General features: G+C 42.8%; 1 protein-coding gene across 3 annotated transcripts in view; it reads left to right on the top strand.

Annotated features, from left to right (window-relative positions):
- The window catches only part of nhsl2 (NHS-like 2), a 215538-nt gene that overhangs the window by 141215 nt on the left and 58720 nt on the right, over positions 1–15603 (top strand). For all 3 annotated transcript variants that reach the window (XM_070547984.1, XM_070547985.1, XM_070547986.1), the window contains exon 2: positions 6594–6836. In XM_070547984.1, coding sequence (XP_070404085.1) covers positions 6594–6836 — 243 coding nt within the window. The remainder of the gene's footprint in view (positions 1–6593; positions 6837–15603) is intronic.

Here is a 15603-nt window from a genome sequence, read left to right as displayed (position 1 = left end):
ACAAATACACACACTCACAACATTGTGACATCATAACGTACCATCTAACATCATAGTGTACCTCTTAGCCAATAGCGATGGCAGATTTAAATTCAAATGCAGTGCTGAGTTTTTGCCTGACGACGGTGCATCGCTGACAGTTTTAGGCAGATTATTTAAATTTTAACTAAGATTAACTAAAGTGTCAAATTATTGACAGAACCTGTCTACAGAGCAATTAGACTCTCATTTATATAGTTTATCAACAAAAAAAGTTGATTTGAGGGTGACTTGCTCTTTAATAATCTCACACCCTTTATAAAACCCTGACTGCATGCTTTCTGAACCAGACGTGTCTTAATTATTTGCCCTTGTAATGCATTTTAACTCCTCACCCAGCCTAAGAGCTGCTACCTTGATAGCATTGAGACTTATTATCGCCACTGACCTTTATTGTGACTTGGTCGTAATGAGGCAGCTTTCCAGGCCTGGTTTCCTCCGATAACAACACCCAGCAGTACAGCAGGCCCGCCGTTCAGCTCTCTGTAAATCAGCTTTACAGCACAACTTTTATTAACAGAGTATAAACACAAGGTGGTCAGAAGTGACGGGGTTATTTCAGACGGATCCAAACAAGCCTGCTGAGATCTAGACTGATGCTCGCTGTGGTTTTAAACAACAACCTGCTGGTCAAGATTTGAACTGAAAACTGTGAAAAATGTCTGCAAAGTTGTTATAAGTTTGACAAAATTATTAAAAAAGAAGGTTGGATGTCTGTTGGATGCATGTGGGGTGATAATCTTTTATTTATTGATTCTGCATGTGTGTGTTTCTGTGTAAGAATCCAACTGACAGAACTCTGGGTGTGCTGCACAAGTTGTTGTAAAAAGTAATTTATCCCCACGATCAGGAGCTTAAGTGTTTAAAGGAGCAGTAGAAGGATTAAGTTTTGCTAACCTTTTTAACCTGTGTCTGATGATGATAAAAGGAAATTGTGTGAAACAATAACAAACAACTGTCATGTGACAGATAACCTCTGTTTTTGGTCCTAAACAGCTGAGAAATAAAAAAGAAATGCTATAATGCTATATTTCACTTTACACGGTGATTTACATGGAATTTTATAGTTATCAACAAATTGTAATTAGCTGCAGCTAGCAGCTCTTTGGGTTCAGCCTAGGGAACTGTGTGACATTCACTCCCAGCTAACCATGTAATGTAAAACTAACAATGTGCTCACATGACTGTAATGAATTTGGGGGATTAAAGTAATTTTAAGGCTGTATTTGATTACTTTGGTCTCTGCCCAGCTATGATGGTCAGAGCTGCTGATTTCTTCGGTCCCATGAAAAACTCAAAAACTTCGTCAGTAAATGTTTGCAAACTTTCTAAATTTTCTCCACTTACCTCCAGGTTGAGTGAGTTGTATTTACCAGATGTATTTATTTTTTTGCATTGTCAGTAAATAAATTAGGCGAAAATGCATCTTAATTGTTTGTGGAAGTTGGTTAATGAGCTGCCATCTGCTTCAAACGCGGCCGTGTGTCCGGTGATCGGCCGTCAGCGCCTGCTCAGTCCTCAGCCTCCCTGAAGAACTCTCCTTTGAGGCTTGCTAGCGGTGAGAAACCTTGTTAGATCAACGATAACTCCTCCTTGTATTGATATTACTGTGAAAACGGTGAGAAGTCTTTAAACACACAATCACAGCTTCAGTGGTGTCCCTGAGGTTTAGCAGAAGATAAGGTAATTAACACTTTTTTGCCTTCCAGATCTACTATTTACAGTCTTTTGTGACACATTTTTTTAAAACTCCTGAGACCAGTTTTACTCTGACAGGCCCTCACAAGATCCCATATTTGACTTGTTAAAATACCCACATTTAAACTCACATTAAAAATACATAAACACACAAACACACATTATGTTGCTCTGTTCATCAGTGGACGGGATTCAGTGAACTCAATTCAAATGGACATATCCTGAAGCCAGGTTGTTAAAAACACGTTTGTTTTGTTTTTTTGTGTGTTTTCAAGGAACAGTCACACCATCTATTGTAAATATGTCAGGTAACACGTTTTAAGTATTTATTTTACTAATTAATTTAACAGACATTTTCAAAGTGCTTTTTTGCCATTTTTGCAAGAAAGTACAACATTTCAGGCAATTAGGATTTTGTTTTGCAGATGTTCTCCTTTTTTATGAAGAGGTCTTGAAAATTCTGGCCTGGAAAAGTATGGATTTTTCAAATGGAGCATGCACCACCTATTATGTCCCAGATAACTTTCATCAACAAATTCATTGTATGAGTTTCCAAAACAGGTTCCTTAAAGGTCAATTTTACTGACAACCCATTTTTTATTGATCATTTCTGATTATAATGGGTCACTCTGACTTTTTCATGCAGACTGAACATGAAACTAGTCTCCTACACCTATTTCCTGCATCAGCTTCTGACAGAAAATAGACGGTGAAACTCTAGGATTAGAAAATCCTGACAGATCTACGTCACGCTGTTACTTAACATTCACGACAGGGAAGGCTGTTGTTGGTTTAGCGTCCAGGAAACAGCAGAGAACGTCTCTACTAGTAGAAGCTACCCATTAGCATTAGCAAACCCGCCCCACAGCAGAACTCCTCCAGGCTTGCGTCATTTGCAAAGCAAACAAAGTCAGTGGTAGAGTTGTGTTGCTTTTGGCCAATAAGGGGCCAGATATCCAAACCTCAGAAAATTAGACTCCAGATCCTGCTGTCTGAAGCTACTTTCTCCTCCAGGTAATTTCTCCATCATCAAACAGGCACATGCTTTCCACCCAAAGTACGACTTACTAGAGAGCACTGCAAATTTATGAAAAATATGAGTAAAGTTGATCTTTAATGCAAAACATTTAGCTAATAGGAAATATGCACACGGACCACAAATTAAAGAGATAAATTTCATGAAAAAGCAAGAAAAACAACAGAAAGCAGTTGATTCACCTAAAATTTATCATATGTGAAGCACCAAAGGAGAGACAAACTAAATAGCATTGGCTCCATGCTGCGATTCTGTTAGACTGAAGGTTATAAATCATGTACGATTATCTTTGTTTCCTGTAGCTGATGCTAACTGACGTGCACTTTTGTATCATAAACATGAGCTCTGCCTGGTAGGGGCAGACTGTGAGAGAGCTGCTTTGGAGCACGAAGCAGGAAGCTCGGAGGGTGAAATTCTAATTCCATACACTGTGAAAGGTTTTGTGAGGAGAGACGTCTTCTCTACACCAAACGAGGCATGACAGCTACCGCTCCGTTCACCGTAGAATACATACCCAAGATAAATGGAATGGCAGCATTCCTTTAAACTTGTATCTGCCTTTGAACTGAGTTCTGATCAAGAGAAAGTTTCCAAGCAGTTTCATTGGGAGGAGAGTACATGTTTGAGGAAGTTTTATTGTATTTTAATTGCTCAAAACTCAGCCTATTGTGAGGGTAATATAGAGTTTTCAGGAAAGGAAATTGTTAGTTGTACCTCTGGTGTTCAACAAGAGTTTACCCAAGAAGCTAGGACCCCTTTGATGCATGTATTGGTTTATTTAAATAAGCTAGGTATACGTCTAGAAAACCAACCTTACTGACACACACCGTGGTTATTGTTATCGTAAAAGTAAAGCTTCAGGTGTATGTACCATAAAAATATGAAATAACCATTTTCTTTAAGTTTCTAACGATAACAATGCAAGTATATGTACAGTTTTATCAGATTATAAGATACAAAGCCAAAGAAGAAATGCCAGCGATGGTTGAGTCTGCCGGTAGAAGCAAGAGAGAATTGTGTAAAGAACAGGGAAACAGGTGTACCAGAGAAGCTCAGAGGAGTATTAAAGGTGGACGAGTTTCACAACCTTAGGTCAACCATCCAAAGCAAACGACACAGTGGTGAAGAACAGAGGAGAAATTGGAAACAAGTGCTGGGGCAGAGGGAGGTTGGAAGAGGAAGTGTGCTAGATGAGGTGAGGCCTGCTAGGATGGATGGTTTGGAGAGTCGGATGTTAGGCTTGACTTGAGTATGTCAGACATGAGCATGGGCATAGGACAGAGGTGGATATGGTGAATGAAGGATGATGAACATGGGCCTTATATAGAGGAAAGTGGAATGACAGCAGAAAATCACATCAGGTGTGACAGAGGGGTAAGACGCTAGGGATAGGTGAGATAGAGGCTACTGTGGTGATCTCTTGGGCCTGGTTCTGGATACTTATACCAGTTTTTGCCCTGATTTCCCCCTTTCAACAGTCTTAAGGACACCCTGATTACCATAATAGCTCTAAAGATAATCTTATCAGATAATCTTACTGTGTGTGGTGTGTTTATAGTGCTCTAGTCTAACCAGAAGAACACTGAGACAGCTTTAATCATAAACTGGGGATTTTCAACCTGTTGGATTGTCTTAGCCTGAAATATCGAGGACATGTGAACGTGCTGCAGGTTAAATGTCTAGACAATTAGAAAGCACGGTGTCGGAGGCATGCTGCACACTTCTCCTCCTACATGTTTGTTTATTCTGAAGTCAGGTTTGATTTCAAGACGTTATGTGAGATTTTCTGTATTACAGAGGAATGTTTGTGAGTGAACCACACTGTTTGAGTGTTTGAGACATCATACTGTAGGACCAAATAGTTTTATCTGAGTTTTTTTATTATCACTTAAGGTGTGTCTTATGTTTGGAAAATCTCTGAACCATTTTAATATCTTGCCTCGTAACCCGAGCTTTAAACGAGCAATAAGAACAAATTGTGATCAAATTTGTAAATGTTTGTTTTTATAGATAGAAATTTCTTAAAAATCACACAGTGATTATTTTTTTAATCATAAACAGAATCATTCAAGAAGGAAACTGGACTTCTTTGGTTTCTTGAAGATGTTTTGTTTCTCATCCGAGGAGCTTTGTCAGTTCTAACATAACATTCTAAATAAGTGAGAGTCAAGCTTATAAACTGTACCTGTCTATTGCTGCTTAACGAGCAGAAACTACTCTGCGTACCCCGCCTCTCTACCCCTGATGAGTTGTTGGCCTCTACTGAGAATGAGTCATTGTGTTGATTAGATGCAGGAAGGTGTGGCCTAGACTGAAACTGCTTAGGAATGAAATTCAAAGCTGCATTATAGGTGCTGGGAAGGTGCAATCTAACACCCCCCCCCCCCCCCCCCCATTTAAGGTGTTTTTTTTTCCACATTTGACTGAGATAGCTTCTTTTACTCCTCTCTCAAACCATCTATCTTCTCTGTCCAGAATGTGCACTTTGTCGTTTTAAGTGTGTCCCTTGTCCTTCAGGTGAAGGTGGACTGCAGAGTCTTGACCTGAAGAGGTGGCTCTCCTGTGTTGTGTTATGTTCTTGTGTAATTGTTGTTTAGTTTCCTTGATGTAACGGTCTGAACAGTGCTCCTACACTGGACTGCATAAACGACGCCACTGAGCTTCTGTTTGGGTGTTTTGTCTTCTGGATGGACCAGGTTCTGTCTGAGGGTGTTGTTGGGTTTAAAGTTTACCGGGATGTTGTGTTTGGAGAAGATTCTTCTAAGTTTCTCTGAGACTCCTGCTACGTACGGGATGATGGTGCCTTTGCACCTGTTGTCCTTCTCTTTGCTGGTTGCTGTTTTGGATGCTTTTCCAGACTTCTTTGTAGAATTCACAAAGGCCCAGTTAGGGCATCTGCAGTTTAGGAGAACTTTCTTGATGTGTTTTTCTTCCCTTTGTTTTCCTTCAGTCTTTGTGGGAATGTTCTCAGCCGATTGTGTAAAGTCCTGATTACTGACTCGTGGAAAATACTGAACCTGTGTGAAAGAGGTCAGATTTGTCCCCTTGGATGCTGAGCTGTAGTTATTGGTCTCCGGTTCTGTTTCACACGGGGTTTCTAGTGTTTCTTAGTCACATCCAATCTACAAATGGATGTGTCAAATTATTTCATCAGCTTTGATTCCAGGCAGCATCTCATTCATAATGTTGGACTGATGTTGATGATCTCTTGGAAGAATTTTATTTGAGGTCTCAGCTTTTCCATTTGCTAAATATCCTTTTTGGCCTTCCCACATTCCTAAAACCACAATGCTTTATTTTTCTACTCAACCCTAATCTACCCCCCCACCCCCCCATACTGTCCCTCTATCTCCTCCAATTCCCAGCTAATTAAGTGTTCCTCTCTAATTCCTAACCAAACCCGTCCTGTACCATTCTTCCCTCCTCTTCTCCCTAAACCCTCATTAGTTTTTTCACCTTGCACCCTTCCTTCCTTCCTTCCTCCCTGCCTTCCTTCCTTCCTTCCTAGGTCCTTGTTCTCCCTGACAACAAAATTGATTATGTAATGTTTGTCTCTCTTGTACTTATGCAAATTCAAGCATTTTTATTTACATGTGTTTTTCCCTCCCTCCACCCCCCCACCTGCTTCCTTCTCTTTTCCTCATTAATTATTTCTATTTTTCATCTTCTTTCCCACACTCTCTCCCTCCATCCTTCTGTTTGCATCACCTCCTTTATTCCACCTCCCCACTTTACTACAACAACCTTATTCTCCTCTTTATTTCTCTCCCTTCCCTCTTCATCCATCCATCATTTTTCCTCCCCTCCCTCCTTCCTCCAGCCACCAGCGGTCTCGAGGCAGAGAGTGGAAGGCGCGGCGTCAGCTGCAGCAGCCACGGCGATGGCAACCACAGCAGCAGCGTCGGAGGAGGTGGCGGCGGTGGCAGCATTGGTGGTGGCAGCGCGGCCCATTTCAGGTCTCCATGGCAACAGAGTGTGAACGTGTTTGGCTCGTGGAGCAGGCCGGAGTGTGTCGAAGAGCTTCACCAGCAGGCTCAGCTCAACCTCCAGAGCCTGCTGCAAGGTAAGGATGGAAAACAGCAGGCGAGGGATGGAGGAATGGATGGCTGGAGGGAGGGAACGAAGAGGTGTGTGTGTTGGGATGGGAGTGTGTGTGCTGTAATTTGAGTGGGTGGGAAAGGCATTAAGGGAAGGGGTGGTAGGGAAAGTGTTTACGTGTGTGTGTGTGTGTGTGTGTGTGTGTGTGTGTGTGGTGTTGGACTGCGCTTGAAAAGGGTGTGTGACGACCCCTGTAAACATGCAGACATGCAACCTGTGTGTGTGTTCTCCAATTTAATCATGTGTTTACGTATATTGCAGTTTAAGAAACGTAAGCGTGTGTGTGATGTTGATGGATGTGTGTTGCATTCACCTTGCAGTGTTGTTTTTTAAGTATGTTGGGTGCATTTCTTAGCAGAATCAACACTGATGAGAGGTTGATGTGGCACGTTAGTGGTTTTCTCAGCTAATGTGTGTGTTTTTGCGATGGAAGTAAGTCATCGGTGTGAAAACTGAAGGTGGGATTCCATCGTTTTAACAATAATCTCTTGTTTACGGAAGATGCTGCTCTGCTGCGTTAAATCCGTGCTCATGGGAGCGAAGACTCTTCTGTATTTCTGTTCCTTTTCCTCTTCACCAGCTGGCTTTCTCTCTCGTTTTCTACATCTCTTCATGTGACTCATGCCGTCTTTGCCTTTCCTTGTCCTTTCCATTAAAACAATGGCATCTGGACGAACACGGGGGAGGAAATGTGGCAAACTATAACACTTGAGTGAGGAAGTGAATTCATCACACATCATATTTCGATGCTATTTTGCTCTGATCTTTGATTAAAATCTCTCTTTAAGCTGTTTGGGCAGAAATGTGGTGGGTCTCTTATGCCTGATGTCATCATCCCACACCAGAATGTTACCTCCACAGACTGTTTGGAAGGAAATCTTAAATAGTCTAAATAATGATGCACAAATTACCTCAATGATCCAGTTTAGCTGTAATTCTGGAGCAAACGTCTCTGTTCATTGCTCCTGGTTGTAGAGTGAAGTGTGTAGCTGCAGATGTTTGTTTTTATGGTAATGCTGCCTTAAGCACACTGATAAACAATCCATCATGCCGTAGATCTAACAAGCTGTTGGAAACACCCCTCAGAGGTTCTGATCCTTACCGACATGACACCATCACAAAGTTTTATTATTGATGGGAATCTCCAGTTCCACCACATCCCAAAGGTTCTGGACTAATTGAGTTCTGGTAACCGTAGAGGTCATTGGAGTCCAGTGAACCTATCGTTAGAGACGATGTGAGCTTTGTGACACGGTGCTTTATCCTGCTGGAAGTAGCCATCAGAAAATGGGTCCATGTGGTCATAAGGGGGTGGACACATTCAGGAGAAACACTCAGGTAAGCTGTGGTGTTTAAAACAAGCTCAGGTGGTGCTAAGAGGTCAGGTGGTACAAGGTGGGTAAGAACATCTCCGCACCATTATTACACCACCAGCAGCAGCCTGAAGCATTGATACAAGGCAGGATGGATCCATGCTTTCATGTTGGTGACACCAAATTCTGACCCAAACATCTGAACGTTACAGCTGAGATCCACACTCGAGCATTTTTCCTCGTCCAGTTCTGGTGATCCTGTGTGAACTGTAGCCTCGCATTCCCGTTCTTAGCCAGGTGAATTCTGGAACCATGGTTATTCTTTACTACTGTTGTCTTTCTATAATTCACAACCAGTCTCACCATCTTCCTCTGACCTCAACAATTTCTGCTAGCTGCATAGTTTCTCTTCTTCAGACCATTCTCTGTTAACCCCAGAGATGGGTGTGGGTGAAAGTCCCAGTAGATCAGCAGTTTTTACAGTATATATATAATATATAATATATATTATATATAATAAAAAGTATATCTGGTACCAACAACTGTTCCACGTGTAAAGCCACTTACATTTCCTTTCTTATCAATTCTGATGCTTAGCATGAACCTCTGTGGTTCATCTTCACCTCTTCTAGGGCAAGTCAACACAAGCCGATTTTACAAAACAATGCCTTCAATTTGCCGCAATGCCGTGGCGGCATCAGGGAGACTTCGGTCGTTTATAAATAATCAGACCGTGGCGGCAATGTTGCACAACTGTGTCCTTTTTACAAAAGATTGTGCGATTGCGACATAAGGGGAGTGTGGGAGCGGACTCGGCACTGCAGCAGACTTCTGTTTATCTTGGACATAAATAGCTTTTTGTTGCGACTGAAGCTGCGATCGCTATGCTCCTAAAGGTGCCTGTCCTCCACATTCCCTGTGCAGTGTCTGGTGACATGACCTCCAGCTCTAAGGGAGAGAAGCTCCTGGAGCGCTGCATGGCTCCGGTTTATCATCTCAGCTGATTCTGGTTAGAAAAGCGAAACTTACAGCCCGCGTTTACTTCCATTTTCAATACAGTTGCCGGCCAGAGCTTGGCAGTAACTCCCCATGTGATCATGACACCTTCTTCTGTTCCACCACGGCGCAATCTCCGTTTATAAGTCAAATATTTACCACAATATTACTACCAAGCGAGGCGGAACGAATGCCGCAAAATTTGCGCAACGCCATGCTGGCATGACAAGACACACCGTTGTGGTAACTACGCCGGCATGGTGTGTCTTGTAAAAAGGGCTACTGCTGTTCATATGGATGGATTATTTGTGAATCTGTGTCAGTTCAGTTCCACTTAATTATAAATATTAGGTATTATGGTGATTTCATGAGAGGTGTCGAGAGTTTAAATGACCCAAACAACCAACAGCGGCAGAAGGAGGTGAACGTACTGGAGTTAAAAACAGTGATTGTGATTATGTCACTTTGTGTGTGTTGCTTTAATAAAATGAACAGATGCATTGAAACGTCTTTTACTAATGAGGATTTGGAACTTACCAATCAGAGAAAGAAGACGTTTCCTGCATTAAGTGTCTCTGAGGCCCGAGGAAGCATGTTGAGCAGTTTTGCGTACGTGGTAGGGCTCTGGGCTTGTGGGACCAGGTTTGTGCTCACACAGGAGAAATGCTGCCTCAACAGCTTGTTCTGAGTTTTGGTATCAGCAGTGCACATCTGGTTTTTCCCATACCTGACTTCTGAGACCAATTAAAATCCTATCGCTGTTTAAAAGTAATGAAAACAAAGTAGTGTTGAAGCATTAGTGTGATTGCACAATTAAAGACCATTCACATCATTTCTCTTCAGTAAGTTTGCAGTCTTTTAATGCATAAAAAAACACTTCACTAGACCTCTGCAGGATGTGCAGAAAGCCTTCATACATTTGTGTGAAATGCAGGTTTTGAATTGAAAATGGTTCTTTAGAAAATTTGGAACCTAATTGACGTCGAGGCAAGATTTAGACCAAAAATGTGTATCTCCTGTCTTCTCTCTGTAAACACCCAGTGACTTATTCAACCACGTTTCCGAAAACACTCAGAAGTAAATGAAATAAATAACTGAGAATATCAAACACGTTGCATGTTATTCAGTAAGTTTTAAAGTTGTAAACTGCATCTGAGCTGAAAACCAAATGAAACTGTGTTTGTTTTGTTCATTCTGTGGATAAAAGGTGTGACTGGTTCAGTGTGTACTCCTACCATGTCAAACTTGAGTCACCTTTAGCAACACTCGTGTAGATATGAAGAGAGGCTCACCACAAATTGTCACCATCAGAAGATTAGGAAGCAAGGATTCAACCAACACACAGAATAACAAGCAATATAGGTTTGTTTACAGAGCACACATTATTGTTGTTTGACTAGACTAAAGATAATATGCTTGACTTGGCTTCAATTACTTGTCTTGAATTGCTTGACTAGACTTGATTTGACTTCGCTTGGCTTACTTGGTGTTATGAGCAGGTGTGGGTGTAACACAGAGGCGTGTGCAAGTTGGTAAAATGTAAACAATTTTATTATAAATAAGGATTTTAAAACACAAACCTCCATTTCTCAAGGGTTAATAAATGGTGTAAAAAATGCTAGTCATGACATGTTTAAAATGGTGATTCTCAATTAAAACATAACTCACAAGATCGTCTGACCTTACTCTAAGTTTGGAGCACAAGAGGGAGCCAGCACTCTGGTCCCTCACCTGTTTTATAATCTAAAAGCACTCCTGCTTTTACTCATTAAAAACAGTCTGACTAAAAACCTTTAAAACACCAAAGGAATCAGAAGAACAAGGTGCCATGACATGGATTTGGTGAATCAGTCTCAGCTACTTTTTTTTTCTCAGTCTGGCCAACACATTCTCACTCCCAGCGCGTCAAAAACAAACGCTCGGTCAGCCACCCTCCGCGTCAGACCCCTGACGCCAAAAGTGCCCTTTTTCGTCACTTATGTGTGAAAAGGGGGTTTTCCCTTTTCTGACTGCAGATCCCAATGGAGTGTTAAACTGACGCGATGGGATGTCCACAGCCAGGGCACCAAACAAGCTCATTGTACCTCACCCTAACCTTATCCTCTTATTTAACCTTCCCCTCACCCCTATCCTAACCTTAACCATCTTGCTAGCTAACACGTTAGTGATGTGTCGATCGCTCTAAAAGCCGGCTCTATGAAGTGAACGGCGGGAGCCGCCTCGTCATTGGTCGAGTTTGGACCGAGCCAATGCGAGGGGGAGGTTTCACCTACCACGGTGAAGGTTAAAAGTAGAGGGTATTTGTTACCTCCCCCTCACCAGACAGTATGTTCTAATGTTCCTCTTGGGCGGCAAATACGAAAATTCAGTCAGAATGCATGGGAAACAAATGCTTGATCACAGTGAGAGTAACGTTTTAGGTAGCAAGAGGGTTAAGGTTAGGATGAGGGAGAGGGGAAGGTTATAAATAGTAAAACTTTAAGGTTTAGGTGCGGTTCAATGAGCTGGTTTGGTGCTGCATCAGCGGACATCCCAACGCGTCAGTTTTACGCTGCATTGGGATCTGCAGTCAGAAAAGGGAAAAAACCCTTTTCACACATAAGTAACGAAAAAGGGCACTTTTGGCGTCAGGGGTCTGACGCGGAGGGTGGCTGACCAAGCGTTTGTTTTTGACGCGCTGGGAGTGAGAACGTGTTGGTCTGGCAGCTCCTCTTTTAAGCTGCACAGGTGCTGATGAACTGATTGTACCCAGGTGTGCAAACACAAGGAGGAGGGGAGTATAAAAGTCAGAACTTCTAACAGTTTATCAGTTTTTACGGTGGAATTGTTAGCAATCTCATTTAGCTTACTTTGGATAGAACAAAATGGAATAAAAACGTGTTTAACATGTACAGATTCTCTTTCGGCTCTAATGTCAACTAAATCATTATCGACTGATAGTAGACCAGATATTCTTTTACAAGTATTTGAATGTTTATTTAGATTGAATAAATTAGAAATAGAAACTAGATTTATGTGGGTTCCAGTACACAGAGGTGTTGAGGGAGATGAAATAGCAGATTTTTATGCAAAACAAGCAACAAATCTAATCACATGGGTAGAAATTCCACATAGTGCCAAAGAAGTGAAAGCGATGATCATGAAACACGATTAATAAATGGCAGGAAATGCGGGTAAGGGGAGAAAGGGAAGAAAAGGGAAGGTGTTTATTTAATATACAGGGAAAGGTGGGTATGATGACAATTATGGAAATTGATATCAAGGTTAAGGATGGGACACACAGGTTTAAATGGCACTCTTCATTTAATAGGGAAACATCCTATGGGTTTATGTGAATGTGGAAAAGATAGGGAAACGGTAGAGCATGTTTTATGTTATTGTATGTGATATATAGAAAAATGTTATGAGAAAAAGTAAAAGTAAGAGGATATGGAGAATTGAGTTTAAGGACTTTATTAAATGGGGATAACAGAATTTATAACTTAGTGTTGGAATTCCTTAGGAAAAGTAGTTCAGTTAAAAGAATATAGTATTTATTTTGTTTTATTTTTTTACAGTATTCCTCACTCTGACTCACACTCCTACACAGTAGGTGGCAGAAATGCACCTTAAGTTGGATGCCACCCGCCATTTAAACAAAAGAAGAAGAAGAAGAAGAAGAAGAAGAAGAAGAAGAAGAAGAAGAAGAAGAAGAAGAAGAAGAGTCTCTTGCAGGTAGAGCCTTGAGGAAGGAAGATGACCGCTTTTCATCCCAGAGCAAAAAGGCACCGGCCGGAACACTTGGCTTGACTTGAATGGCTTGACATGAGCTAGTTATCCAGGAGTACTACTCAGCCTAAAACACCTATTACTTACTTGACTTGGTTGGCTTGACTTGTCTTTGCTTGACTTGGATACCTTGGCTTGCCTTGACTTGACTTACTTGACTTGGTTGGCTTGCCTTTACTTGCTTTCATACTCACATTTCCCTGTGTTTTGCTTACCTTCTGAAATGGGCCTAGCATTGTACTATCAGGTGAGCCTGGAGGAGTTTGAGAAGTTCCTGAGTGGTGCTGCAGTAGCACAGCTGGGCTGTTTCATTAACTAGATGTAGTTGGTAAAGAGTTAAAACCCTTGAGGTGGCATCTGACTTGGCTGCAGCTGCTGGGGACAAATCATGCATGGAGGCAAAAGGACACTCTGATCATCTGAACACAAAACAGATGTGATAGTTTCACAAATTAGACGAGGAATAAATTGTAAACAAATTACAGCCATTTTGATATTTTTGTGAAATTGCAAGAAACGTTGTGGATCAGTGGGCAGAATACTTCCAAGACCTCCTCAATCCCACCGACACGTCTTCCAGTGAGGAAGCAGAGTCTGGGGACTTTGGGTTGGCCTCTCAAATCTCTGGTGCTGAGGTCACTGAGGTGGTTAAAAAGCTCCTCTGTGGCAAGGCTCCAGGGGTGGATGAGATCCGCCCGGAGTTCCTTAAGGCTCTGGATGTTGTGGGGCTGTGTTGGCTGACGCGGCTCTGCAATATCGTGTGGTTATCGGGGACAGTCCCACTGGACTGGCAGACCAGGGTGATGGTCCCCTTTTTTAAAAAGGGGGACCGCAGGGTGTGTTCCAACTACAGGGGGATCACACTCCTGAGCCTTCCTGGCAAGGTCAATTCAGGGGTTCTGGAGAGGAGGGTTTGTCGGATTGTTGAACCTCAGATTCAGGAGGAGCAATGTGGTTTTCGTCCTGGCTGTGGAACACTGGACCAGCTCTATACCCTTAGGGGGATCCTGGAGGGTGCGTGGGAATTTGCCCAACCAGTCTACATGTGTTTTGTTGATTTGGAGAAGGCGTTTTACCGCGTCCCTCAGAGGGCCCTGTGGGGGGTACTCTGGGAGTATGGGGTGCCAGGCCCTCTGATACGGGCTGTTAGGTCCCTGCATGACCGGTGTCGGAGCTTGGTCCGCATTGCCGGTAGTAAGTCGGGCTCGTTCCCAGTGAGAGTTGGACTCCGCCAAGGCTGTCCTTTGTCACTGATTCTGTTCATAACCTTTATGGACAGAATTTCTAGGCGCTGCCAAGGTGTGGAGGGCATCCGTTTTGGTGGCCTGAGGATCATGTCTCTGCTTTTTGCAGATGATGTGGTCCTGTTGGCTTCATCAGAACGTGATCTTCAGCTTTCGCTGGAGCCATCTGCAGCCGAGTGTGAAGCAGCTGGGATGAGAATCAGCTCCTCTAAATCTGAGACCATGGTCTTGATTCGGAAAAGGGTAGAATGCCTTCTCCGGGTCAGGGATGAGGTCCTGCCCCAAGTGGAGAAGTTTAAGTATCTCTGGGTCTTGTTCACGAGTGAGGGAAAACTGGAGCGTGAAATCGATAGGCGGATTGGTGCTGCATCTGCAGTGATGCGGGCGTTGTACCGGTCTGTCGTGGTGAAGAGAGCGCTGAGTCAGAAGGCGAAGCTCTCGATTTACCGGTCGATCTACGTTCCTACCCTCACCTATGGTCATGAGCTTTGGGTAGTGACCGAAAGAACGAGATTGCGGATACAAGCGGCCGAAATGAGTTTTCTCCAAAGAATGGCTGGGCTCTCCCTCAGAGATAGGGTGAGAAGCTCGGTCATTCGGGAGGGGCTCGGAGTAGACCCGCTGCACCTCCACATCGAGAGGAGCCAGTTGAGGTGGTTCGGGCTTCTGGTCAGGATGCCTCCTGGACGCCTCCATTGTGAGGTTTTCCTGGCACGTCCAACCGGGAGGAGACCTAAAGGTAGACCCAGGACACGGTGGAGGGACTATGTCTCGCACCTGGCCAGGGAACGCCTTGGGATTCCCCCAGTGGAGCTGGTCCAAGTGGCTGGGGAGAGGGAAGTCTGGACCTCTCGCCTTAGACTACTGCCCCTGTGACCTGACTCCGGATAAGCGGATGAAAATGAATGGATGGATGGATGGATGGATGTAAGAAATATACTGTATACACAAGTTTGCATGAATGTTGCAGAAACTTTACGATTTATTCACAGACAAATGCAAAAGTCTTGTAAGTAGTCTTGTTTGGTAGGTTTCTCCAAAAGCCAAACATTTTTATCCTTAGCCTGTAATAATGTTGTTCTGTTAAAGACTTGTTGAGAAACCTAATGCTAGCTCTATTTCCCGTAACTTTGATGAAACTTTTCCGTCCACTGTAAAAATTGTAAATTACATTTAAAACAACAGAAGTCAAGTACATATTGGCAACTGATCCAAAGTCAAACCACCCTACTAGTCTAGTAAGACTCCACACTCACCTTATCAACAAAGAGGTTGAAACACATCTTTGGCTCCTTCTTGTGTTTAACCCTGTCTGTGTCAGCTGAAGGATCCTTTATGTTGTATGAGATCAATGATGTGAGTCAGGTAGAAAAAGTCATCCATGCGATTAGACTCTGTGGTGTTTGGTTGA

This window comes from Nothobranchius furzeri, chromosome 2, assembly GCF_043380555.1.
Source record: "Nothobranchius furzeri strain GRZ-AD chromosome 2, NfurGRZ-RIMD1, whole genome shotgun sequence".
Lineage (NCBI taxonomy): Eukaryota > Metazoa > Chordata > Actinopteri > Cyprinodontiformes > Nothobranchiidae > Nothobranchius > Nothobranchius furzeri.
Note: the sequence above shows the minus strand (reverse complement) of the source record. Positions and strands in the feature narration are given on the sequence as shown.